General features: G+C 52.9%; 2 protein-coding genes across 2 annotated transcripts; one reads left to right on the top strand and one right to left on the bottom strand.

Moving 5' to 3' along the window:
- Positions 1–10,497: 10,497 nt before the first annotated feature.
- On the top strand, positions 10,498–11,920 carry LOC101760307 (cytosolic sulfotransferase 5). Its single transcript, XM_014805322.2, has one exon. It carries the CDS (start codon positions 10,635–10,637, stop codon positions 11,655–11,657), a length of 1,023 nt encoding a protein of 340 aa, XP_014660808.1. The 5' UTR covers positions 10,498–10,634; the 3' UTR covers positions 11,658–11,920.
- A 9,002-nt stretch (positions 11,921–20,922) lies between these two features.
- LOC101781781 (beta-glucosidase BoGH3B) lies at positions 20,923–24,878 on the bottom strand. The gene is made up of 6 exons (XM_012845903.2): positions 24,498–24,878; positions 24,205–24,409; positions 23,085–23,175; positions 22,560–22,952; positions 22,095–22,199; positions 20,923–21,984 (listed from the first exon to the last, which is right to left on the bottom strand). The coding sequence occupies exons 1-6, from the start codon at positions 24,799–24,801 to the stop codon at positions 21,094–21,096; spliced, it is 1,989 nt and encodes a 662-aa protein (XP_012701357.1). The 5' UTR covers positions 24,802–24,878; the 3' UTR covers positions 20,923–21,093.
- Between the last annotated feature and the right edge of the window lie 2,876 nt (positions 24,879–27,754).

Here is a 27,754-nt window from a genome sequence, read left to right as displayed (position 1 = left end):
TGGTCGTTGCCGACCTGCAGAGGCGTGAGGAGGCGGCGCAGGAGGAGGCGCGGCGGTCGGAAGCTAAGCTCCAAGCCGTCATCGACAAGGCCCGCCTTGATCGCGAGGAGTTCCAGGCTGCCGCCGAGAGGGCCTGCCGCGATGCTGAGGAGCTCGCACGGCTGAGGGGGGAGCATGAAGCCCTCCAGAAGACCGTCGAGCGCATCCGGCGCGAGCGGCACAAGGCTTGGTAGGACCGGGATGCCGAGAAGGTCAAGAAGGAGGAGGCTGAGAAGGTGGCGGCTGAACTTGGCGCGGAGGTCGGTCACCTCCGCTCGCAAGTGCAGGGACTCCAGAACGCCATGTCTCAAGGAGCCGATCGGGAGCACGAGCTGAAGGCCTGGGCCGACGGTGAGACTCCTTTCCGTTTCTGCATTCCCGTGATGTTGTGGCGGTTCCTGACTTTGGTGGGCTTTTCTGTATGGTTCCTGCAGGCGAACTCGCCAAGCTGAGGGACCTGCTTGACGCGGAGCGTAGTGAGCACGGCGCCCTGCAGGATGCGGTCCGTGTCGTCGGCGACAGCTTCGGCGTGGTTCCGGAGGAGGGGTCGAGCTCTCTGCCAGCTCGTGTCCTCAGGGTACGCCGCCGAAGCCGCGAGATCGCCGTGGACGGGCTTCACACCGGCGTGCGGCGAGCCTTCGGGGTCTTCGGCTCCCACTATTCCGGCATCAACTTTGCCGGGATGAGCGGAGGGTACGCCGCCGGTTACTCCGAGGCCGAGCTGGACGAGATTGATGCGGCGGTGTTCACCCCGGCAGAAGCCCTCGCGAAGCTCCTGGAGGATGAGGCTGTCCCTCCTGAAGACCCCCCGTCAAGTTAGCTGTACCGGCCTTGCGCCCAAATTGTAAATATGTCAGTTTCGAACTTGTTTCGTGATGGCCATACGGGCCTTTTTTATAACTTTATCGTGCGAAAGTTTCCGATCCCCTTTACTGTTCCTTTGGGCTTGAAAGTTTAGAATGCGTTGTCAGGTGTGTCAGTAAGCTTTAATGAGCGAAGGCGCCGTAGCCGCTGGGGCGTAGGTTTTTTCGCAGTCCGATCAATCTTGCCTGAGCACCGTTCGAGCATTCTTTTCTTTTTGCGTCCAAAAGTCTAGAAAGGGGGGCTCGGTTTGAAAGAAAAAACGTTTCTTTTAGATGGTGCCAAGTGGCTTGGGACGGAGCCCCTGATAGCCCCCGAGGGGTATGCAGCCCTGGAACGAGGCCAGGGTCGGATACCCCTGAGCTTGACGGGAAAAGCCTGAACCGAGACGGCTTGGGTTTTCTTTTTCCGCAAAAAGAAAATTATCAAAATTGCAGACAAGTTTGTGCAGAACTTGGAAATAAGAGCTAGGGGTAAAAGCGCCTTAGCTGTTCTATGTTCCAAGCGTTGCTGAAGATCTGCCCGTCGGGAGTCGCCAGCTTGTAGGTGCCTGGCCGCAGTACTTGCGCGACGATGAAAGGACCTTCCCATGGGGGAGTTAACTTGTGCCGACCCCTGTTGTCCTGAACGAGGCGGAGCACCAAGTCGCCGATGTTGAAGGCTCGGCCTTGCACCTTACGGCTGTGGTAACGCCGTAGGGCCTGCTGATATTTAGCCGAGTGCAGCAGGGCTACGTCTCGTGCCTCATCGAGTTGATCTTGTGCGTCCTCGAGCGATGTCTGGTTCCCTTGTTCGTCGTATGCCTTGACCCTCGGCGATCCGTATTCTAGATCGGTGGGCAGGATGGCCTCGGACCCGTAAATCATGAAGAACGGGGTGAAGCCCGTCGCCCGACTGGGGGTCGTCCTCAGGCTCCAGAGGACTGCGGGGAGCTCGGCAACCCACCGTCCGCCGAACTTTTTGAGGCGATCGAAGATCCGTGGCTTGAGACCTTGGAGTATCATGCCGTTGGCTCGCTCGACTTGCCCGTTCATGCGGGGGTGTGCCACGGCCGCCCAGTCCACTCGAATGTGGTGGTCGTCGCAGAACTGGAGGAATCTCTTCCCAGTGAACTGCGTACCGTTGTCGGTGATGATGGAATTTGGGATCCCGAAGCGGTGGATGATGTCGGTGAAGAACTGTACCGCCTGCTCGGACCTGATTTGCGCCACCGGTCTTGCCTCGATCCACTTGGAGAACTTGTCAACGGCGACAAGTAGGTGGGTGAAGCCCCCGGGCGCTTTCTTGAAGGGTCCGACGAGATCCAGCCCCCAGAGCGCAAACGGCCACGTGATGGGGATGGTCTGTAGCGTCTGTGCGGGCAGGTGAGTCTGGAGCGCAAAGAATTGGCACCCCTCACAGGTGCGGACTACCTGAGTAGCATCGGCGACCGCGGTCGGCCAATAGAAACCTTGCCGGAAGGCGTTGCCAACGAGGGTCCTTGGCGCGGCGTGGTGACCGCAGGCTCCGGCGTGGATATCCTGGATCAGCGCCTTTCCCTGTTCGATCGAGATGCAGCACTGGAGGATCCCAGTGTGGCTTCTCTTGTAGAGCTTCTGGTCGATGACGACGAAGGATTTGGCGCGGCGCGCGGTCCTACGGGCCTTTGTCTTGTCTGCCGGGAGCGTGTCGCGGACGAGGTAGTCGAGGTGTGGGGCTCTCCAGTCGGTCGGGGGGTCGGCCCCCACCGTGGGGTCTGCCGCGATTGCCATGACCATGAGGCTAGAGGGATCGAGGCTGGTGCCCGAGCCTGGGATAGGCGGCGTGCTGCCAACCTCCCCTGAGTCGGGGCCCGACCCCGGGGCCGGGGATGCTTCGCCGACCCCTGCCAGCTCTGGGTAACGGATTGAAGGCTTCAACTGGTCACTAACAAAGACGCCGTCGGGCACGGGCATTCGGCCGGATGCCGCCTTCGCTAGCTCGTCGGCAGCTTCGTTGAAGCGCCTTGCGATGTGGTTGAGCTCCAGCCCGTCGAACTTGTCTTCGAGCTTGCGAACCTCATTGCAGTAGGCTGCCATCTTGGGGTTGTGGCAGCTCCACTCCTTCATGACTTGTTCGACGACTAGCTGGGAGTCGCCCCGGATGTCCAACCGGCGGATGCCCAGCTCGATGGCGATGCGGAGCCCGTTGAGGAGGGCTTCGTACTCGGCGACATTGTTGGACGCAGAAAAGTGGAGGCGGATCATGTACCTGATGCGTACGCCTAGAGGAGAGACGAAGACGAGACCCGCTCCGGCGCGGGCCCTCATCAGCGACCCATCAAAGTACATTGTCCAGTACTCCTGCTTCTCCGGCGTCGATGGCGTCTGGATCTCCGTCCATTCTGCCACGAAGTCAGCGAGTACCTGGGACTTGATGGCGTTGGGGGGGGCGTAGGTGATACCCTGGTCCATGAGCTCGAGCGCCCACTTCGCGATCCTCCCCGTGGCGTTCTGGTTTCGGATTACTTCGCCTAACGGGAATGACGAAACAACCGTTACCGGGTGGGAGGTAAAGTAGTGGCGCAGCTTCCTCTTCATGATAAGGACGGCGTAGATGAGCTTCTGGATCTGTGGGTAACGTTCCTTGGACTCGGACAAGACCTCGCTGATGAAATACACCGGGCGTTGCACCTTGAGAGCGTGTCCCTCCTCTTCTCGTTCCACCACCAGGGCCGCGCTAACCACTTGGGTGGTCGCCGCAATGTAGAGCAGGAGGGGCTCACTGTAGGTAGGCGGGACTAGGATCGGGGCCTTCGTCAGGAGGTCCTTGAGTCGGTCAAGTGCCTCCTGGGCCTCGCCGGTCCATTCGAAGCGGTCAGTCTTTTTCAGGAGTCGATAGAGAGGAAGCCCTCGCTCACCGAGGCGCAAGATGAAGCGGCTTAGGGCCGCCAAGCATCCCGTGACGCGCTGGACTCCCTTTATGTTCCGGATTGGCCCCATGTCGCTGATGGCCGCTATCTTCTCCGGGTTCGCTTCGATGCCACGCACGGAGACGATGAAGCCTAATAGCATGCCCCTCGGGACTCCGAATACACATTTTTCGGGATTGAGCTTAATACGCTTATCCCTCAGCCTTTCAAAGGCTAATTCCAGGTCGGGGACGAGCTGATCGTCCCTCTTGGATTTGACCATGATGTCATCAACGTAAGCCTCAACAGTCCGCCCGATGAGGTCCCCGAAGCACTTTAGCATGCACCCCGCGTTTTTGAGGCTGAATGGCATCTTAACGTAGCAGTAGGGGCCAAAGGGGGTGATGAAGGAGGTGGCGAGCTGATCGGTCTCTTTCATCGCGATCTGATGGTAGCCGGAATATGCGTCAAGGAAGCTGAGGGTTTCGCACCCGGCGGTTGAGTCAACTATTTGATCTATGCATGGCAAAGGAAACGGATCCTTTGGACACACTTTGTTTAGACCGGTATAATCAACACACATCCTCCATTTCCTGGTCTTTTTTGGTACAAGGACAGGATTAGCCAGCCACTCGGGGTGGTGCACTTCCTTGATGAACCCGGCCGTCAGAAGCTTCTGGAGCTCCTCGCCGATGGCCTTGCGCCTTTCCTCGTCGAAACGGCGCAGTCCTTGCTTCACTGGCTTGGAGCCGGCCTTGATGTTCAAGGAGTGCTCGGCGACTTCTCTCGGAATGCCAGCCATGTCCGAGGGCTTCCACGCGAAGACGTCGCTGCTCGCGCGGAGGAACTCGATGAGCGCGCTTTCCTATTTGGAGGACAAGGTAGCACTGATCCGCACGACTCCTCCGTTGGAACAGCTGGGATCGAGGGGGACCTCCTTGATGCCTTCGGTGGGCTCAAAGGAGGTGGTCGGCTGCTTGAAGTCGGGCCGGTCCTCGGTGGCCTCCGCGAGCTGGACCGCCAGATTGCTCGTGACGGTGATGGCCGCGGTGTACTCGCAGCATTCCACGTCGCACTCATACGCCTTCTGAAAGGTCATGCCGACGGTGATGACCCCGTTGGGCCCCGGTAGCTTGAGCTTGAGGTAGGTGTAGTTGGGGATGGCCATGAACTTTGCGTAGCATGGCCGTCCCAAGATGGCGTGGTAGGTTCCGCGGAACCCTACCACCTCGAAGGTGAGGACCTCCTTCTTGTAGTTGGAAGGGGTCCCGAACGTAACGGGCAAGTCGATTTGCCCGAGAGGCATTGCCTGCTTCCCTAGCACGACGCCGTGGAAAGGCGCCTTGCTGGGACGGAGGTGGGAACGGTCGATCCCCATAGCGTCAAGGGTCTCCGCGTAGAGGATGTTGAGGCCGCTGCCCCCATCCATGAGCACCTTGGTGAGGCGCGTCGTGCCGACGATGGGGTCGACGACGAGAGGGTAACGTCCCGGATGCCGGACGCGTCCAGGGTGGTCGGACCGATCAAAGGTGATGGCCGGTCCCGACCAGTCCAGGAAGGCCGGAGTTGCTGGCTCGGCCGCGTAGACCTCCCGGCGCTCCAGCTTCTGCTGGCGCTTGGTATCGTACGCCGCGGAGCCGCCAAAGATCATGAAGCAGCCGTCCACCTTGGGAAAGCCGTCTTCCTTCTCTTCGTCGCCCTTCTTTTCCTCATCGGGTTTTCGCTTTCGGTCGCCTTTCACCGGGTTGCCCACAAAGTACCTCTTCATGAGGTTGCAGTCTTTGTAGGCATGCTTCGTGGGGAACTCGTGGTTCGGGCACGGTCCCTCGAGCAGTTTGTCGAAGAAGCCGGGAGTGCCCTCGGGGGGTGGCTGCCCTCGCTTACTCTCGACAGCAGCCACGAGGGGAGCCTCGCGCCGCTGTTTGCCCTTTTTCTTCTGCTGGCGGCTGGGGGTGCCTTCGTCAGCATCCTCCTCCCGCTTTGCCTTGCCTTTGGAGCGGTCGAAGATCGCTCCAACAGCCTCTTCACCCGAGGCGTAGCTGGTGGCGATGTTGAGGAGCTCCTCCGTGGTTCGCGGGCCTCGGCGCCCCAGCTCGTGGACGAGGGGCCAGCAGGAGGTTCCCGCTAGGAAAGCCCCTATGACGTCGGCGTCCGCGACGTTGGAGAGCTCGGTGCGCTTCCTGGAGAAGCGTCGGATATAATCCCGGGGGGACTCGTCCGCTCCCTGGCGACAGCTCCGGAGGTCCCAGGAATTGCCGGGGCGCGTGCACGTGCCTTGGAAGTTCCCTATGAAGACCTCCTTCAGATCGTTCCAGCTGCGGATTCGTCCCGAAGGGATATGTTCCAGCCAAGCTCGCGTTGAGTCGGCCAGGAAGATGGGTAGGTTGCGGATGATAAACAGGTCATCATCCGCCCTGCCGGCTTGACATGCAAGCCGGTAGTCACTGAGCCATACCCCAGGGTTCGTCTCCCCTGAGTATTTGGCCATATTTGTGGGTTGCCTGAAGCGTGGCGGAAAAGGCGCGTTCAAGATGCGCGCAGAGAAGGCCCGGGGCCCAGCCGGGCCGGGGCTCGGGCTGCGGTCTTCCCTGCTGTCGTAGCGCCCGCCGCGGTGAACGTGGTAGCCTCGATCCACCCCGTCCTCCCTGTCCGCGCGGGAGTGCGTCCGTCGTTCAGGGTGTCGCGGGCGTCGCGGACGGGGCCAACGCGCTGGTGGACGGATCGAGCCTCGCCTTCCGCGGGTGGTGGCGTCCGTCGGGCGGACGTGGCCTGATTCGCCCAAGGAGGGGGTTGATGGATAGACTCCCCCCGTCTTTCCGGGGGCGCGTCGGGCGTCGCCCTGCTGGCGTTCTGTCCGCGTCGCCGGGACGCGGAACTTTCTGCCTGCTGGACGGCGGCGCATTCGAGCAGGTTGCGCATCTCTTGGCGTGCCCGTCGCTCCTCGGGCGTCACCAGTTCGGGGAGTTGCCGGAGCAAGACCGCTGCGGCTGCGACGTTTTGGCTGGCGCGGGCGAAGAGCTGTGGACGCTCTTCGTCCGCGCAAATGCGCTGCTGGACGTCGCGCGCCCGTTGTCGTGCTCCGCCCTCGTGGTGGGGATGCTCGATTTCTTGGCGGGAGCCCGCGCGCGCCTCCAGCTGCTGAGAGCACTCTGGTGCCCTTGGTAAGGCTCCGGTTGTAGCCGCGGCACGCGAGGGAGGAGTCCTCTGTCTCCCCTCGGCGCCGTTGCCGTTGGACCCCTCGGAGTGCGCGTCGGCCATGAGACACTCACGCGAGGGGTGGGGGCTCCCGCTGCTGGAGCCGGTGTCGAAGATCGTCCTCGCCGCGCCTGCGAGCTCGTTGCTCGCGGGCAACACGGTCATGGACTGTGTTAGGAGGTGGCCGTAAGCCCCCGTGGCGTTGCATAGCCCGAAGGGCCGTCCTCCTGGTAAGGGCCTTCTGGTACACGCCCGGCAGCTCGCCGCTGTCCTAGCGGCGGGGCTGAGGACAACAGGACGAGCGGGCACGACGAGGATAGGGATCAGCTCGATCCCTTCCCCGGTGGCGAGGAAGTCCAGGCTCCCGAAACGGATCAGGGAGCCCGGAGCAAAGCTGATATCGTAACTGGCCATCTGAGGCCGGAGACGTACGCGCAAAGGGCCCCTACCTGGCGCGCCAACTGTCGTTGTCAGGATTTGCGGATCAAGACTTAGACTAGTATATTTCTTTTATGCGCGTAAGGCTTCAGATGGTGGCGTGGGAGACACGGGTTTAGCCTGGTTTGGGCAAGGGAAGCCCTACGTCCAGTATCGAGGATGCTCGTGTTGCCCACGCGGGGTTCTGTAGTAGGGGTTACAGATCGACGAGAGAGGGACTGGTCCCAAGTCTCTTTCGTGCTTGTGCTCTCAGGGAGAGTAGTAATGTGTTGTGGCTTGTGGGAGAAGAAGCCGATCCCCCTCTCTGGCCCCCGATGCCCCCTTTTATATTGTAAGGGAGCGGCCGGAGTTACAGCTGAGACCGGGCGATGAGGGCAGTAAGAGTTTAAACGTAGTACGGTAAAAATACGGCAAGAAGGGAGAAACCAAGTTTCTAGGTGCCCGGCGCCTTCGCCAGTCCCTGACGTGCGCCGGCGTGCATGCTGGAGGAAGGGGGCGGCCGTGTGCCAACTGTCGTCGCGCCCTACAGATAGCCTCTTCGGTGTCTGTAGGTGTCGGGTTATGATGAAGGCGTTTCGTCATTACTCCGGTGTCCGTTGGGAGGGACGGCGGATGCCGCCGTCCTGATGATGGCTTGTGGAGAGAGGGCGTCACATCCCCGCTGCCGGGCGCGCGGAGCCCGAGAACGGGCGAGTCTTCCCTCTGCTCCGGTCGGCGCAGGCCATGAGTACCCTGCGGCGAATGGAAGGAAGCCGCCAGCACTGTAGCTTGTACAGTGTGGTCGTGCATGGGTACTTGCAGCGGGTTGCGTGAGGAGCGCGGTCATCCTTCTTCCTGCTAGGCCTGCGGCGCATTTATGACGAGGTCGACAAGGGGGACCCACGGGATCGTTACCTTGATCACCCGGTCCGCGCCCGAGGGGGCTACCCGTCCTGGGGGCCCCAGTGAGTCCGACCCCCGTGCCCAGGGTCAGACGAGGCGGAACCTTGTGGCGAGGGGTCGGGCGCCTCCGACCCTGGGGTCGCGGTCGGACGAGGCGGAGCCTCATGGCGGGAGGTCGGACGTTTCCCGACCCTGAGACCGTGGTCGGGCGAGGCGGAGTTTCGCTCATGTTGGGTTTGACGGTGAGTTTGTTATCCTGGATGGGCCTGGGCCTTCATGTTTGTTCCTTTAAGCGGTATTTAGGAGATCGTTAATATTTCCCCCCAACACCTAGCTACATATTTTTTCTGAAGCTGAAGTTTGTGGAGCTGGATGTGTTTGACAGGTAATTTTGTAGAGTTGGTAAAGTGGACCTGTTTTTTCTGAAAAAGAGTGCTGCCAAACACCTTCTAACAGTTAGACTAATATTTCTAAATCTAGATTTGATCTAAACTAAACTAAACTAAACTAAACTACGAGATTAAAAAAAATTACCTGCGAAAGACGGAAGAAATTTCTTCCCTCTTCCACCTCCTCCTCCTTTCTTTCTTTTTTTCTTCCCTCCTCCTCCTTTCTTTCTTTTTTTTCTTCCCTCCTCCTCCTCTCCTCTCTCTTTTTTTTCCTTCCCTCCTTTCCTCTTTCTCTTCCCTCTCCCTTCTCAGGCTTGTTGCGGGCGCGCACTGGTGCGGGGAGAGGGGAGGGGCGTGGGCAGGTTATAAAGGGGCGACTGTTGTCGGCCCAGGCGGCGGTAAAACCTCGACTCACGCGCCCGCAGTTACGCCGGCTGCTGACCGTTGGCGGGGGCCTTACCGCCGGCTGAGGCGGCGGTAAGGCCCTTCCGCCACCTGGGCCGGCGGCAATAGCCCAATATGCAATTTTTCCATCCGACTATATATTTTTGCAAAATCAAAAAAAATATAAAAATAAAAAAAATTCGACAGGGAAGGTGAAGCGCTGAGGGTTGGTGGTGCGTGCATGATAAACTGCATGCAGCAGGTCTCATGAGCCCATGAACGTCTTGGAGCTCCGTCGCTTATTGGGCTGGCCAAAAGGACAGACTGTGGAGGAAGAAGTAAATGGCTGGAGCGCTGCACACCTTTCGGCCCAGGGAACTGCAAAAGAACCATACAAAAAAGAAGAAAGGCCCTCATGGTAACGAAAATTTTAGCAAAAGATCATTATAACTTAGCCGTCCCAAAAAAAAGAAGAAAGGCCCCAGGCTGGTAAAAGCTGTACAGACTATTTTCAACATCCACTAAAGTAATACGTTTTACGTATAAAATAACGTGGCCTACATGTTTAAAGTATCATCAAAGCCTTGAGTTACGTCACCCAATAAATGGGAACAGTACACAAGCACGTACGTTTTGACGATTCCAGTGTGTACAAAAGGCTCTACCTGTACATTTTATGACTCCTTTAGTTGTGCATGCATGGACTTACTTCTCAGTAGTTCCGCAACGTGCATGGTGCTTCTTCATCCAAGCCACATCGAGCCCTGATCTGATTCGAATAATCATGATACTAGTAGTACAAATTAAAGCAAGAGAAAAGAATTAATAGTATATATGTATAAATAATAATGTTGGGGGTAAAAAGTTGCTTATTTTGTGCGCCTCTCTCTCTTCCTCTTTCTTTTGGAGGCGCTCCATGTTAATCCGTAGACGTGGAGAATACTGTATGTTGGAGCATGCACGTGTCACTTGCGGAAACTTGAGCAAAATTAAGGTGCCGTACAAAGAAGGGAAGAAATTAATGCCACCTATGAAAAAACTCTACATGTTGTTTTCTAGATCACCTCTAGGCGCCAGGGGGGCATCTACGTGCATGCTGCGGATGTTGGATCCCCTTCTCTTATATCCCCTCAACCGCGGAGCCACTGCACAATTCTGCGTGTAATTTCTTCCTCTGCAATGGATCGATCAGAACCGTCACGGAAAGAAGTTGGACAAACTGCTTCTAGCAGTTTAGGTAGCATCCATGGATACGATACGAGAGATCGATGGCAGCCTGATGTTGCGGCGCATCGGCGGCGCGTCATATCCGACCTCATGCTGTGGCGTACTTTGGCAACGCATTATTATCAATCATCTCACGTGATTGCACGTACGGTTTGTTATTTATTCCGCCGCTTGCCTACCCAGCCCGTGCTGTGAGAGCCTCGTGGAATATAATCACAGGCCTCTCGCCGGGGTTTGCTTCCTCTACCAAGGCACCTTTACCGAACCATCAACCAGCTAGAGTACCAGACGCCTTACCCTTGCATACATTTATACAAAGAATCAAAGGTGCCACGACTCGCCAACTCGCCATGTCGTTCTCCGTGCAAACCGTTCCCCAGCAAGAAGCCGATGCGCAAGCGGAGGAAACCAACCAGCAACTCTACCAGCGTTTCACCGACCTGGTCTCCTCCCTGCCGAGCTCCGATGGCCTGTCGCACCAGCGGCTCTACCTCCACGGCCAAGGCTGGCGCACCGGCCAGATGCCCATGGTCGGTGCCATGGTCGCCGGCGCCCGCTTCGCCGCGCGGCCCACGGACGTCATCCTCGCCAGCCTGCCCAAGACCGGCACCACGTGGACCCAAGCGCTCCTCTACGCCACCGTGCACCGGCGGGAGCACCCTCCGGACGCCGCCGACCACCCTTTCCACTCCTTCGGCCCCCACGAGTGCGTCCAGAACTTGGAGTTCCAGATCTACACTTGCGGCAGAGTCCCCGACATCGGCGACCTCCCGGATCCGAGGCTCTTCTCCACGCACGTCCCCTTCGCGGCGCTGCCGGGGTCTGTCGCCGGCGGCGGCTGCAAGGTCGTGTACGTGTGCCGCGACCCCAAGGACACCCTGGTCTCTCTATGGCATTTCATGAACAAGCTCAGGGCCAAGGAGGGGATGGGGCTCCTCTCCGCCGAGGTCGCCGCCGACATGTTCTGCGCCGGCGAGTCGCCGTTCGGCCCGTACTGGGAGCACGTGCTCGGGTACTGGCGTGCGCACCTGGCGCGGCCCGACCGGGTGCTCTTCTTCCGGTACGAGGAGATGATGAGGGACCCCGCGGCGCACGTCCGGCGGCTGGCGGAGTTCGTGGGGCTCCCGTTCGGCGGCGCTGGCGAGGACGGCACGGCGGACGCCATCGTCAGGCTGTGCGCTTTCGAGCACATGTGCGGGCTTGAGGCGACGAAAAGCGGCAGGACGGTGGTGGGGACCAGGTCTGTGGAGAACAGCATCTTCTTCCGGCGTGGCGTGGTGGGGGACTGGGTGAACCACCTCTCACCGGAGACGGCGCGGCGCATCGACGACATCACGCGCTCCAAGTTCGAGGGCTCCGGTCTCACCGTCTAGCGTCGTCCTCGATCTTCAGTTGTTCGTAGCCTACAATTCCACTTTGTCATTACCTTGCCTTGCTCTACATTGTGGAAATAGGCTCGACCAATCCAAACTATGTTCCATCTATATCATCTCTGGGTTGGGGACGTAGCATGTTTTGTTGTTTTTTTTCCGTGGTCAGAATAAATTACCCATCCTTGTGGAACTAGTGTTATTTCTTTTTCTTTTTTATTTTTACTACATATTAAATCAAAATGGCATTTAAATTGCAGCTTTAATCTATTAAATCTAAATGTGCAATGAACTTAACATTAGTTAAATATTGTTGTCATCCTTTTGCCGGCTTTTGGCTTCATTCCTAATAATGGCACGTGTGCGTCGCTGACCTCTTAAGCTGAGACTGCATACATTTCTCTTTTTTGTCCAGATAACTACTTCTTCCGTCCCAAATTGTAAGTTGTTTTTAGCTTTTTTAGTATATAATTTTTGTTATGCACCTAAATATAGTGTATGTTTAGATGTATACAAACATCTAGAATTTAAAAAAATTTAAATAATCTATAATTTGAAACGGAGGAGAGTAGATAGTAATATTTTCAGAAAGGAAAGAAAAACATGATCCGTCAGTACATTACCACAACAACAGAAAAAGCCTTGAGTTAGGTCACCCAATAAATGTGAACAGTACACAAGCACGTGCGTTTTGACGATTCCAGTGTGTACAAAAGGCTCTATCTGTACATTTTATGACTCCTTTAGTTGTGCATGCACGGACTTACGTCTCAGTAGTTCCGCAACGTGCATGGTGCTTCTTCATCCAAGCCACATCGAGCCCTGATCTGATTCGAATAATCATGATACTAGTAGTGCAAATTAAAGCAAGAGAAAAGAATTAATAGTATATATGTATAAATAATAATGTTGGGGGTCACGTCGCGCCATACAAAGTTGCTTATTTTGTGCGCCTCTCTCGCTTCCTCTTTCTTTTGGAGGTGCTCCATGTTAATCCGTACACGTGGAGAATACTGTATGTTGGAGCATGCACGTGTCAATTGCGGAAACTTGAGCAAAATTAAGGTGCCGTACAAAGAAGGGAAGAAATTAATGCCTGTTGGTTAGATCACCTCTAGGCGCCAAGGGGAGCATCTACGTGCATGCTGCGGATGTTGGATTCCCTTCTTTTATATCCCCTCAACCGCGGAGCCACTGCACAATTCTGCATGTAATTTCTTCCTCTGCAATGGATCGATCAGGTGGGAAAATTTTTCCCTCCGCTGAACCGTCACGAAAAGAAGTTGGACAAACTGCTTCTAGCAGTTCAGGTAGCGGCCATGCATACGTTACGAGAGATGGCAGCCTGATGTTGCGGCGCATCGGCGGCGTGCCATATCCGAGCTCAAGCTGTTGCGTTGGCAACGCATTATTGTCAATCATCTCACGTGGTTGCACGTACGGTTTGTTTTTTATTCCGCCGCTTGCCTACCCCGGCCCGTGCTGTGCATGCGGGTGTAATGCAGTTATATACGCGCGCACTGCTCTAATTTACTCCGTACATTTGAAAATGCATGTTGTTTTAACTTTTTTCTAAATACATGATTTTTGTTATGCAGAGTAGTAAAATTGGGGAAGTATATCGCAAGAGACAGGAGATTATTCTTTTTTCTTTCTAAAAATACACTCTAATTTATACTTACTGATGCAAGGCAGGAGCGACACAAGACGGTCGATTTTGACAATTGCACTATGTCTGCATCATGCATGAAAAATAATGTAAATAGGGCACATTGAAATAACAGGCGCATCCGGGCTTGGATTGGTGAATTATTTCTGTATACACCGTACACGCTTTGTTCCTGCTTTTAGAAGTACAACAACAGCCACATGTGCTGTGTGCAAACTCTTCCTCTCTAGCTGTCTCGCAACCGTATAAACTATACTGGTTGATTTTGTAACTCTCCAGGAGTCTGCTGGGCTCTGCCCTGAGAAGCTAGACCGCAACATAAAATGAACAACGACCTTACTTAGTTTCGGATTGGGAGAGTGAGAACCAAGTGAGGTAAGTGACCGAATAAACAAATGGTCATCAGCCCCCTCTTCTCTCCCCGCCTGGTCCTATTTATAGGGAGGAGAGGAGGTCGTTTATACTTTTTTCCATCGGTGGGGTCGAAAATTACATTAAGGTCCCTAGGCTATCACAACAAGACTCCTAGATGTTACAACTTGGTCCCTAACCCTTACAAACAAGCCCTTAGACCCCATTTTGGACCTCTTTTACACACATAGGGGGTTTCTAGCCTTAGTCCACCTAAGGCGCACCCCCAATAGTAACCCCTCAACTATTCGGTCTTGGCCGGCACAACAAGACCTAATAGTTGCTCTTGTTAAAAGAGGCCCAATTACAACTCTCTGCCTTCGAGGAGCGCTCTTGGTAGTCAACCTTCGGGTTTACATGTGCTGACTCTAGACACTGTACCTCCAAAAAATGATGAGCTTCGATCTGCATAGGGCTTTTCTCCTAAGCCTCGATCAGCGGGCTTCGCTTCAAGAGCTAATGTAGTCGAAGTAGTCATCGTCAATGGTAATCGCCACAGCTTCGGACCTTCTCTCGCGGGCACCCGGCAACTCGGATGGACTGGTCTTCCATTACACCCCCAGCCCCTCTTGGCTGGTGTTCGCGGGAGAAGTCCCACATGTAGTGGAAGTAGTTGGTGTAGTAGCGGTGGCCGAAGTTGAGTTGTACGTGAAGTTGGTGATGATCTCAATGCTGATGGCGAAGCCGAGGATGAGCCCCTCGAGTCGATGTAGCGGAGGTGAACTCGAGGGTGATGCCGAGGTTGAGACCTTCGAGCTGATGTAGCGGGAGGACGCGAAGTCCCATACATTGTCGAGGTTGATCTTCCAACTGATGTAGCAGATGATTTCGAGGTTGAGCCCCTTTGTTGTCATGACCTTTTCGGAAAACCCAAACCTTTGAGATAGGATAGTGTAGCCTGGACATCAATAATAACGGGTTGGCTAATCGGATTCACGTGTAATGGTGACAAATTAACTTATATATGTTAGCTGCATCCTAATTAACTTATATATGTTAGCTGCATCCTGGTGTCCTTAGACACTTGCTTCGGCCGGCAGGCAGTTATCAGCTTCGGGAGAGGCAGCCGGATTGTTCTAGCGGTAGCAGCCTTTTGCGCATGCACGAGGTGTTTCTATAAGTGTGCTAGCTTTTTGCTTGCCGTGCGCAAACGTACGTTGTCATGCATTTCACGAGGCTTGGGTGCTTAGCTGGTTTCGGCAATTTGAGCCATCCATCGAGGTCCGCGATGGCCGCGAGCTTGCAAGGGATCAACTCGTGGGCTTCTTAACTTGTTTGCAAATGCGGGGTTGCCGCGAAGTCGGCGGGAGCGAGGTTGGCTTGAGCTGTGGGCGAGGCTGGCTTGCAACCTTGCGTCAGGTATGGGTAGGCAGAGTCTGCATGGTATTTGTCTCTTCATGGTCTTGGTTGCATGTTCGTGGTGTTTGGTTTGACGCCGGATCTTGACTTTTAACTTCGCTTGGAGATAATGCGGCGCGACATCTTCACAGCTTCGAACAGTCATCTACTTATTTGCCTTTGTCGGTATAAAGGCTTTTTCACTACTTGTTTTGGAGCCTCGCTAGCGTGCTGAGGCAACTAATGCAAATTGGCTTGCGATCTGCACGCGTGCGAGGGTAACAATACTTGTGCTTGTATGCAAGGTTAACGCACTCAAGGGTAAAAGGTACATGCACACACGTTTGCTTGCTGATGCACTTTGCGTCACCCGTCTGTACTATCGTTGCGCGAAGGTTCGCCAGCTTCAAACGAGTTGGCTTGCAGGTGGTGTCCGCGCTTGCCGTGTCGGTAAGTCTTGCAGCTTTGGGGCCATTTTAGGGAGTTTGGCAGCCTCGGGGCTTCACTTTACCACGGCACCTTAGTGGGTGTTTGGATACGAGGTGTTAAACTTTAACAGTGTCACATCGGATGTTCGGATGCTAATTAGGAGAACTAAACATGAGCTAATTATAAAACTAATTGCAGAACCCTATGTTAATTCGCGAGACAAATCTATTAAGCCTAATTAATCCATCATTAGCAAATGGTTACTGTAGCACCACATTGTCTAATCATGGACTAATTAGGCTTAATAGATTCGTCTCGCGAATTATACTCCATCTGTGCAATTAGTTTTATAATTAGTCTATGTTTAATACTTCTAATTAGCATCCAAATATCCGATGTGACGGGTGTTAAACTTTAACAGCTGGTTGCCAAACAGGCCCTCAGTAACCTCACATATAAGCGGAGTTGACGGTAGCAAGGTTGCTGCAAAGGAGTTTCTCTCGGTTTAACTTCATAAGGGCTTACCGGATTGCGGCGGCTCTTGCTTCGCAGAGGTTCCAGGCGCGTGCCCCCAAGGGGTCTCGCAAGGGAGCGGAGAGTGCCAGGCCGAAGCCGCCTTTGGCGAGGTAGCGGGAGCGAAGCTTCAAAAAATGTCACCTTAGTCTAAGGGGTCACTTGGACATACTCGAGGATTTTTGACATTTTTGAATTTTGGAGCTTGGGAGGAGGGTAGTTAAATATTTTTATGAATATGCTGCTCCTACGGGCTTGGCTGAGGCTGGGCTCCCTCGCGCGTAAAGGTATTTTGACTTAGTATTTTTTCAAAAGCGTCAGCCCCTTCTACTGATGTCACGCAACAAGATGCCCAGTTCGAGGAGCTTGGGAGGAGGGTAGTTAAATATTTTTATGAATATGCTGCTCCTACGGGCTTGGCTGAGGCTGGGCTCCCTCGCGCGTAAAGGTATTTTGACTTAGTATTTTTTCAAAAGCGTCAGCCCCTTCTACTGATGTCACGCAACAAGATGCCCAGTTCGAGGAGCTTGGGAGGAGGGTAGTTAAATATTTTTATGAATATGCTGCTCCTACGGGCTTGGCTGAGGCTGGGCTCCCTCGCGCGTAAAGGTATTTTGACTTAGTATTTTTTCAAAAGCGTCAGCCCCTTCTACTGATGTCACGCAACAAGATGCCCAGTTCGAGAGTTGCTTCGCGCTAGGTGCCATCTGCGGTCACTAAGGTTGACTCTTTTGGTGAACAAATGTAACGAGGGAGAAAAATGTGCAATCGCGCGTGTATAGTGCGCTTTGGTCTGTAGTATAGTGTATATTATTATTGATGGGCTCTCTCGGAGCCGTTATCTTTCCTCCGCGTGAGAAACGCGAGGCTATGCAACTTATTTGTGCGCCGAAAAGTGCGAGGCCACACCTTTCTCCTCCGCATAAAAGCGCGAGGTCACGCAACTTGTTGTTGCACTTGATCACGGAAAATCATACTCTCCTCCGCGTACTGACGTGTGGTTACGCAACTTGTCGTTGCGTTTAATTATCATACTCTCCTCCGCAAACTCACGCGAGGTTACGCAACTTGTTGTTGCACTTAATTATCATACTCTCCTCCGCGTACTCACGCGAGGTTACGCAACTTGTTGTTGCATTTGATCATCATACTCTCCTCCTCGTACTCACGCGAGGTTACGCAACTTGTTGTTGCATTTGATCATCATACTCTCCTCCTCGTACTCACGCGAGGTTACGCAACTTGTTATTGCATTTGATCATCATACTCTCCTCCGTGTACTCACGCGAGATTACGCAACTTGTTGTTGACGCGATTCATGCATAAAAGTAATGCGTCCGTGCATTGTGATGATTCGATGCATGCTTTGATGCATATGAATGAAATGTTTGTATGTGCGTGCATAGGTATACAGTGGTTATCCTAACTGGCGAGCTACTTACAATTGTGAGGAGCTGCATGTTAGAGAAAGGAGATTTCAATATATGAGTTGTAACTTGCATGACTAGAGTCCATATTATAGTAACAATACAAGTAAACAGATAAGTTGATAAAAGTTTGCTCGTGTTCAAGCTTTTGTGGACTTACTTCAAGTGTCAAGCTCTAGTCGATATCGCAACTCTTGGTTGCTTCGACTGTCAGTTTGAACTTAGTCTCAAAGGGCATAAGACATTCAATGAAAATGAACTTGTGATATGCTGACATAGGTTAGATAGCCACATGTAAAAGTAGTGCAAATAGTCACATGCTTACTAGAGTTGAGTTGCATTGGTTAAGTCCTACAAGTTAGTGAGAGAAAAAATTTCTAAGTTTCACCCGAAGCTAGGATTCATTAAACATGGGAGATAACATTGCAAAAGTCATGTTATACAAATCTGGCACGAAGAAACAATGATATCTAAGAAAGCAAACAAAAGGTTTAAGTCTTAGCTGGTTATCACGTGTAACGTTCACCCAATGGACAGTGCAGAGTTCCGAGTTTAATGATCATCGATTGAGGGTGTATGTGTTAGGCAAGTTGTCACTACGCGAGGTTCGTTGGAGCACAGCTTGATTTGCGAGGTTGTCCTATAGCTTCGCGTGTGTCTGGAAAATTCTGACTGAATTGCATGGCACTCGGGCCTCGCGAGGCTGCATGCGCCTGATCGTGAACTTTATTTCATACTCATGATTCCATACTCCAGAGCTTCGGGGACGGAAGCTGGCGAGGCCTGTTGCTTCGGTGTTTGCATGCATTGTTTGTAGCTCTTGGCTTCGGCTTCCTTTGACGTGCATGTGCTTGCATGCTGCCTGGCCTCGCGGTTTGCTTCGATGGTTGAAAGACACTGGGGAGGGTCGCGCTTGCGTGCTTGCATGCGTTCCTGGCCGAAGCTCTCGAGGAGGATCACGCTTGACATGCGAGGGTTCCGCAACTTGGAGTCTGGTAACCTTGTAGTGCTGCCGTAACAACTTTGCTCTCAGTTGTTGCTGTGAAGCTCTTGCTCGAGGGTTGCTGCTGCGCGAGGCTCTTGCTGCGAGGTGGTGCTTGTTGTGAGGATACTTGCCGCGGAGCGATGAACTCGAGGTTACGCCGAGGTTCGAGTTTGCCGTCGAGGTCGCTCTTGCTACGAGCGGCCTTGGGAGGTTACGAGGGTGGCTTAGGTGCCGTTGAGGTTGATGTTCCCGGCGAGGTCGAGCTGCTGCAGCTTGGTGAGCTTCCATGCCATAGTTGTCCGCAATTGTATACTGCAGCCACATGTAAGCAAGTGGTGTAGCTTCGTGGCTTGAGCCGAAACCGACGCAGTAGTTTTGCTTGCCTTAGAATAGTTGTCAGCTTGAGGATGTGCTTGACTTGCGAGGTTGTTCCTGCTGGTGACGACGCTCATCTAGCAGCTTCGCTTGTTGAGACCCTTTACTTCAGTTCGCGCAGCAGCACATGACGGCGGCGGCAGTGGCAGCTGCGGCGGGGGCGGCGGTGCCGTACAAGGCACCGGGGACGCTCCCCTTGTCATGCCATACCTCGTACTATGCGTACGCGGCCATGGCCACGATGAATGCTCTGTTCCGGTATCGGCTCTAGTGATGCAGCTGGCGGTGGTGGAATGGAAAAGCACGAGGAAGAGCTCTGGTGCTCCCTTCCTGCGGCAGCGATTCTGAAAGGTATCATTTTCAGTTCGTGTAACGTACTTGCTGGCTGTTGATCTGTTCTCGTGGTTTATTGAGCTGACTGTGAAACTATTTGTTGTGGTGCGTGCAGCAGTGATGCAGGGAGACAGGAGTCATCACATAAACGAAATGCTAGTGCCGACCTTTTAGGTGCCTTGCTGATCATTACTCACTATTTTATCTAAATGCAGCTAACCGTAGTGTAGCGGTATTGGGACCATCTTGGTTGATTGTGATTTCGTAATTTCCATCCAGCTCTTATTACCTTCGGTGGCTGCGAGCATGTGTCTTCCTCTCTTGGCTACTTGGGCTGCCTGCATGCATGTGCTTGCCTGCATGTTTCATCCCAGCTTCGCTGCTAGGGCCAGATCTCCTGGTGACTTCGGTGCCATGCCTGCGAGGGCTCTTGCTGCGGGGCGGTTCGATCTTGGCAACCTCGGGTGCTGCTGCTGTGCTGCGAGGTTCCTGGCTTAGCAAAAATGTGGTGGCGGCGCATGGCTTTTCTTGTCCTCCGCAGGTTGTCGCAGCTCAATTAGTGATGACGAGTCGGAACGAACGTAGCGATGTTACGCTGTGACGCGTGCGATCCCGCCTCGGCGCCACCACAGGCGAGGTTTCAGCAGCTTAGCTTCTGTGAGCTGCGAGGTTAGCTTGGTTTTAATAGCATGGAGAGAGTGCTATCTTAAAGGCTACTTCGGTGCCATGCATGCGAGTTTCTTGGCTTTCGACGGTTGGTGCTGCGAAGGTCTGGCAGTTTTGGTGGGTAGCTAGCTTGGGGGATGCAAAATGCTCGGGTGCGGTAAGGTGGTGACGGTGCCGGTGGAGTTTGCAGCAGTAAGATTCTCGAACATTTTATTATTGTTTGCATCATATACACAAAGGGAGCTTTCACGTTCACATAATTCTCGAGATGAATTAGCTTCGGGGATGCACATGCATGGTTGCAGTGCGGTGCGTTTGTTGCATGCCCATTGCATGCACCTGGTGTCTGCTGTTGCATGCGAAGGCAGGACCGATGCGGTGCTTGCAGATGGTGCGGTGACATGCAGTTGCATGCGAAGGTGCTTGTGGCCTCGGGAGTGCAATTGACGGGTACTGGACCAACACGTGACCTCGGGCAGGCCGAACTGCATGGCCCTTCTCGCGAGGTTGCAAGCAGTTGACAAATAGCTTCGGTCAGTGCTAGCTGGTTCGGCTGTTCTTGTTTGTTCTTGTTAGCTTCGCTGGGTTGTTCGGGAGAGGTTGCCGGCTTCAGGCACTTTGGGAGATCGGGGCAGCTTTGGGCAAAATACAAACTGGACTGTCAGCTTTGCTTGGACTGCTTATAATTTCTTTCTCTCTCATGGTGATCGTGAATTTTACTTCGTGCTGAAACACGGTGGGCGCCAATGTTGGACTCTGACCTCGGGAGAAGCTAGACCGCAACACAGAATGAACAATGACCTTACTTAGCTTCGGATTGGGAGAGTGAGAACCAAGTGAGACAAGCGACTGAATAAGCAAATGGTCATTAGTCCCCTCTCCTCTCCCCGCCTGGTCCTATTTATAGGGAGGAGAGGAGGTCGTTTATACTTTTTTTCATCGGTGGAGTCGAAAATTACATTAAGGTCCCTAGGCTATCACAACAAGGCTCCTAGATGTTACAACTTGGTCCTTAACCCTTACAAACAAGCCCTTAAATCCTATTTTAGATCTCTTTTACACACATAGGGGGTTTCTAGCCTAGTACACGGCACAACGATGTCATGATGGATGCAGGTTGGATAAATTAGCAATTTTCTATTTGATTATTAATTTAGAAATAAACTAGATAAAACAGTTGTCTTCAAATCGTACATTTTCCGTCATCAAGATGCAATTAACCAGATACTGTTTCCAGTTTAGCATGTGATGAGCTCGTGTTCACCTAGCAACAAACCGACCCCACCAATCTAGTCAAGCAGTTGACGGCTGCGTCTCGAGCCCGAGCCCGAACCCGAACGGGAACAGGGGATCGTAGCGCGCGTCGCCGACGTTCATGGGCAGCTGCTCCACCGACCGGAACCACGTCCTCGCCAGCTTCCCGGTGAACCCGTAGTCGCCGAACAGCACGTCGCTGACCCCCTCCCCCTCCGTCCCCGGCAGCCACGCCGCCACCAGCGCGTCCACGGCGCCCACGTACGGCTCCACCGCCAGCGGCCGCCCGGACACGAGGACCACGGCGCACCTGATGCCGCCGCCGCACACGACCCGGATCACGCTGGGCCCCGGCTCAGGGATCGTCAGGTTGAGGTTGTCGCCGAACGACTCGGCGTACGGCGGCTCGCCGACGACGACGACGGCGTAGTCGAACCGGCCCTTGTTCCGCTGGACGAAGCCGGCGTCGGGGCTCTCGGAGTAGACCACCTCCGTGCCGTGGTCCTGCACGGCGCGCTTGATGCCGTTGAGGATCGTGGTCCCGGCAGTGAGGTTGTTGCCGCCGAGGCCCTGCCAGGTGATGGTCCAGCCGCCGCACTGGTAGCCGAGGTTATCGGCGTGGCTGCCGGCGACCAGGATGCGGCCGGCCTTCTTGGGCAGCGGCAGCAGCGGCTTCTGGCCGGGCTTGCCGTTCTTGAGGAGGACGAGGGACCTGCGCACGGCCTCCCGCGCCAGCTCGCGGTGCTCCGGCTTCCCCAGCTCGCCGGCGAGGCTGGGGTCGCCGTAGGGGTCCTCGAAGAGGCCCATGGTGAACTTGACGCGGAGGATCCGTCGGACGGCGTCGTCGATCCGGCTCGTGGGAATGGTGCCGTTCCGCACCAGCGCCGTCAGGTCGTCGACGAACTCGGTGTAAGTGTACGGGATCATGACCTGAAGCACAAGTGAGCCTTAGTTAATCTCTCATGAATGAAGCATATGATTATCTTGATTAATCAACTCTATTTTGGAATGATTAGGGCAGACTTTGCAATTCTAATTACCATGTCGATGCCGGCGAGGATCCCCAGCTTGACGGACGTAATGTAGTCATCATGTTCAGGGCTCGTCATCTTGTCGAGTCCTCGCCAATCCGATATTACAAAACCCTGAAAGATAAGATGGAATACTTCACTGAGTGCAAAACATTTTTCTGGAAATTGATTGGATTTACAATTTCACAAAGATGTGTATATATTATTTGAGCTCTTTTGGAGGTACCTGGAGGTACTTGTGCTTTAATTTTTAAATTACTAAAAAATAAATTGAATTGATTGTTGGTCCCACCATTTTTATACTGAGTTCCACCAAATTAGTACTTCTCTTTAGGTATTTCATGGTGCTTACTTTGTTTCCACCGTTCGATTTCTCAGGATGAATGCCTCTCATTTTTTTCCAACACTCTAAAATCTCTCTTATTATGTATTTAAATTTTAAACCATCGTTGGAGAATAAAAATTTGAACGAACCCTGAACCGAAGCCTGTTCTTGAGGAAGTCGGTGACGAGGAAGTGGTTGGCGTGCATCTTGACCCTGTTCCAGCTGGAGAACGAGACCATCACGGTGGAGACGCCCTGGATGACGGCGCTGTAGTAGGGCGGCATGTGGACGCCGAGCAGCTCGTGGAAGGAGGCCGCCGTGTTGTTCTCGTTGATGCCCCTGGTCGTGCCGCCGTCGCCGACGTAGTGCTTGGAGCACGCCGCCACGTTGCGCTGCCCGGCGACGAAGGGGGCGCCCCGGCGGCCGTTCGCCGGGATCTCGCCCTGCAGCCCGGGGATGATGGACGACGTCATCTGCTGCACCACCCTGGGGTCCTCGCTGTAGCTCTCGTAGCACCGGCCCCACCTTGGGTCCCTGCAGACCTGTCCGTAGGACGATACAGGCAAGAGATCGTTTATGTTGTGTTCTTTTTTTGGATTAAAAAGATCATTGTTGTGCTTGTTCATATGATGTACACCTTGGCTAATTTGCATTTGAGATGACTGGGTACGTACCGCAACGCATGGAGCAAAGACGTAGGGGATTCCGGTGGCCCTGACCTCTAGTGCAGTTGCTGCTCCAATCTTCTTTACTAGCTCTGGGTCTCTGATCCATGTAAATTCAAAGTTTAGGATCAAATATCGCCATAATTTCATCCAAGACTAGCAGTAATCAGTCGAGATTTTCATAAATACTCCTTCTGATGTAAAATGTAAATCGTTTTAGTTTTGTAACTTCTCAAACTCTGACCATCAAGTCAAACTTCCCATACTTTGACCATAATGATCAAAGTTAGAAAAATATAACTTAGACAACTAAAATGACATACAGTGCCACAGTGGAGCATTCACAGGTACTGTCGCCAATATTTTTTCTTTTAAGTGTACTATCAAGTACCATACGATAATCCTTTTCTGAGTAGTGGTAACAACACCAATGCAGCCAGATAAAAGGTCAACTCTCCTTGACTCAAAGCATTGAGATGTGGGCCATTGGGAATCCCTGGATCTTAAACAGCACAAATTGGGCCGGGCAAAGCTAGCTTCTTTGTAATGAATTAGAATGTACTTATATGAAATCATTTTTGAATTGCCTCGCAAAAGAAAATCATTTCTGAATTGAATATTATCTTTCATGATTTCAAATCTTGACAGCTATATAAATATGGTAGTGGTTAAGGGCAATCTCAGTGCAGGCTCCCTTAGACCATGTAAGTGGAAATTATAGTGGGCTGTAATTATTTTATTTAATTGCGTCCGTCAGGATTTCGAACTCGAGATCTCTGATCCTGATATCATATTGAGTTGTATGCACCAACCAATTCAACACAAAAGCTTAAGCTGACGAGGAAACATGTGCAATTCACTTATACTCCAATAAAAATAACCTTACTAATAAATCAACAAAATTGATGATGTATCATATAATTCAATGTTAAAGAAACTTCTATGAAACTCTACTGAGATTGGCATTCAATTTTTAGAGTTTAAAATGGCTACATAGATTCTATTAAATTATGTTGTGACCGCAAGGACTGTATTCGCACACAAAAATGGCCAGATTAACGCTAGTGTAATGTTTAAAGGTTAGCAAAATGGTAGTATAGCAAGAAAACGGAACCGGCGGGGGCATCACCTGGTGCAGCCAAGGCCGACGTTGTGCGGGAAGACGGTGGCCTTGTAGACGTTGCCGTGGCCGTGGACGGCGTCGATGCCGTAGAGCATGGGGATCCCGAGGCGCGTGGACATGGCCGCCCGCTGCATCTCGTTGACCATCTCGACCCACGCCTCCGCCGGAGCCTGGGGCGCCGGCACGCTGCCTCCGCCGCTGAGCACGCTCCCTGCGGACACACGCGCCAGCTCACTCGCTATCGCTCTCAGCCGGCCACCGCTGCTAGCTGTTCAGCCAGTTCATGCGTGCGTGCTTACCTACGAAGTAGCCGCGGACGACGTCGGCGGTGGCGTTCTCGCGCTCGATCTGCGACATCTGGCCGATCTTCTCGGCCAGCGTCATCCGGGCCAGCAGGTCCTCGATCCGCCGGTTCAGCGGCTGCCTCGGGTCCTTGTACCTGGCGCCGCCATCGTACTGCTGCTCCCCTCCTCCGCCGCCGCCGGGCGCCGCCATTGCCGCTGGTGCCCCGCAGCCGCACAGCAGCAGCAGCAGCAGGAACACGGCGGCAGTGGTCGTCGCAACGACCGCACTGCAGCTTCCACCAGCTGCTGGGACCCCCATTGCTCAGCTCAGATGCTCTGAGTGACCACTGACTACGGACTACCTCTTCACCTGCAGCAGTGAAAGGACACGCGCACACGCACAGCTAATGAGCAACGTACCTAAGCTTGAGCTTGGTGCGTACTTATGGACACGTTTAGAGCGTGATTGATCCTTGTGCTAAAATTTAGTCTGTCACATCGAAATTCAGATGCTAATTAGAAGGACTAAATATTAATTAATTATAAAATTAATTGCGTAAGCCCTAGACTAATTCACGAGATAAATCTATTAAATCTAATTAATTCATCATTAGCAAATGGTTACTGTAGCACCACATTGTCAAATCATAGATTAATTGGACTTAATAGATTCGTCTGGCAAATTAACCTCCATTTGTGCAATTAGTTTTATAATTAGTCCATATTAATATTTCTAATTAGTATCAAACATCCGATGTGATCCGATGTGATAAGGTCTAAACGTTATTCAATCAGGTCCAATGCAAAGTGTTTTTAGATAACGAATGCAAAATTTAATAAATTGTTCGTACAGATTAAGGGTTTGTTTGGGTGATAATCTCGTACGACCACGTTGCTCTGCATCGGGGTTTGGAGCAAGGTGCACAGTGTTCAAAAGTCCTGGAAAAATAACGCGAAGAAGACAAGGTCCTGCCACTGCGCACCCAAAAATAACAGCAACCTGGTCTCGTAATTCGCTCGCTTCGTCGAAGTTTACGTGCCACAAGCAACACATGGTGATTTATATTACCTACTGGATCCATACATGATTTGTATACTGTCCTGTCGTTGGAAGGGAGGAAAATCTAGCCGTTGCTGTTCACAGCATGCAACAGGTTAACAGTTGCATACTCATATTCATATAGTCCTAATCAATATAATTAATCCGAGCCGCAGATAGCTTAAGTAATACTCCATCCATTTATGTTTATAACTTATAAGGCATGTTATGCATAACACGATCTTACAAATTACACTTTAACCATTCATTTATCTTATCATGGTTATAAAGATTACAAATTACACTTTAACCATTCATTTATCTTATCATGGTTATAAACTTATGATTATTGTAGAGTATATTTAATTATGAATCCAACCATATAAAGTTTATATTATAAAAATAAGAAAAATGATAATTAAATTATTGGTAAAAAATTGTAAAGCTTGAATCTTAATATATGTGTGCGCCTTATAAAGAAAAATGAAGGGAATAATCAACTAGGCGCTATATAACCGATCTTCTCCGGTCTCCACCTCCCCTTAACCTGGACGTTTATGAAACCCAGGATTTGCAGATGTTTGAGTCTTGGTGTACGCGTTATGTGTGCAAACTACTGTCAAGTAGAGAGGGGGAGGGAGCAAGTTCAACATCAAAAGTCTCTCCATGGATCTCATGTATCATTGATTGGACTCGCTTGATCTGCGAGCATGGTAGAGAGGGAGGGAGGGAGGGAGGCGGCGTACTTATGCTACTCAGCCACCGCCGTCGGTTGCCGCCGCTGCCGCTCCTCAGCCCGCCGGTTGCCACCGCCACTAGATCTAAGGGAGAGGTGGCCGCTACTCCAATATCCACGCGCTCCTTGCTCCGCCACGCCTGTCAGAGCTCCGCCGCCGCTCCTTGCTCTGCCATGCCCTATCGACGCTCCGCCGCCTCGCCGCGCCCTCCCTTCTTGCCTCCGCCGCTTCTTGCCCCATCGCCGCTCCTCGCCACATGTAAGAGGTGAGGGGCGAGCGAAGGGGGAGGAGAGGGGTGGCGAGGGGAGAAGAAGAGAGAGAGGCGCGGGTGAGAGGCTGGATGAGGGGGACGAGTGGATAAGTACGTGTGGGGAGGGGGATGAGAGAGAAGGGGGCTGACGCGTGAGGGGAGGTATCCCTTTAGTACCGAGTGGAGGCTTCACCCGGTACTTAAGGTCACACATTAGTACCGGGTGAAGCCTTCACCCGGGGTGAAGCCTTCACCCGGTACTAAAGGCCCTCATGCACATTAGTACCGGTTGGAGGCTTCACCCAAGGTCACGCATTAGTACCGGGTGAAACATTCACTCGGTACTAAAGGCCCTCAGGGACATTAGTACCGGTTGGAGGCTTCAGCCCTTTAGTACTGGGTGAAGCCTTCACCCAGTCCTAAAGGGGGTCACGAGGGGTCCTCGGGGACTAGCCGTTACGCCCGATACTAATACTCACATTAGTACCGGGTCAAAATGCAACCGGTACTGAACCTCAGGATGAATGCTGAGTTTTCCAGGCAGAAGTAGCCATCAGCGATCAAAAACCAGCGACAAGCAAGCAAGAGCAAATCAGGGAGGAAGATGGTGAGCGTGAAACTCCTCCTCATCGCCATCGGCATTGGCTGTGAACTCGGGAACGCCACCGGGGGTCAGAGTGTTGGCCGGAACGGTTGTTCCTTTCGTTGCCTGACGAAGAAATAGAAACACACAGGAACACTTGGACTCAAGTAGCTTTTTGTGCTGCGTAAAGCCAGTAGCGATTTTTTGTATTGATTGACTCCTTTTATTTGTGACTACAAGCAAACGTGGTCCGGCCATTCCGCCATGACAACAAGGTCCCGTACCACCTACAACTACGCGCACCAGAACATCGCGCAGAGCTCGCTCCACCTCACGACGCAGCACGGTGGGAGAGAGAGACCCGGCAAAGCTCCAACAATCTGAGCGTGCCATCCTAACAGACTCAAGAAAATAATGGGAAAAGAAAACTAACTAGATTAACTAACATTACTCCCCCTAATCTAGTTGTTTTGACGTTGACGATGCCGATCTTCGAGCGCAGGTGCAGAAATCTGACCCGGCCAAGTGGTTTAGTAAGGATGTCCGCCAGCTGATCGTCAGTATGGATTTTATGGGCGATGACCTCACCGCCCTCAACGCGCTCCTTGATGAAGTGAAACCGCGTTGCGATGTGCTTTCTCCGGCCATGGAAGACCGGATTCT

This window comes from Setaria italica, chromosome V (assembly GCF_000263155.2).
Source record: "Setaria italica strain Yugu1 chromosome V, Setaria_italica_v2.0, whole genome shotgun sequence".
In the NCBI taxonomy this organism is placed as follows: domain Eukaryota; kingdom Viridiplantae; phylum Streptophyta; class Magnoliopsida; order Poales; family Poaceae; genus Setaria; species Setaria italica.
The sequence above is the reverse complement of the archived record's forward strand: the minus strand, read 5'-3'. Positions and strand labels throughout refer to the sequence as shown.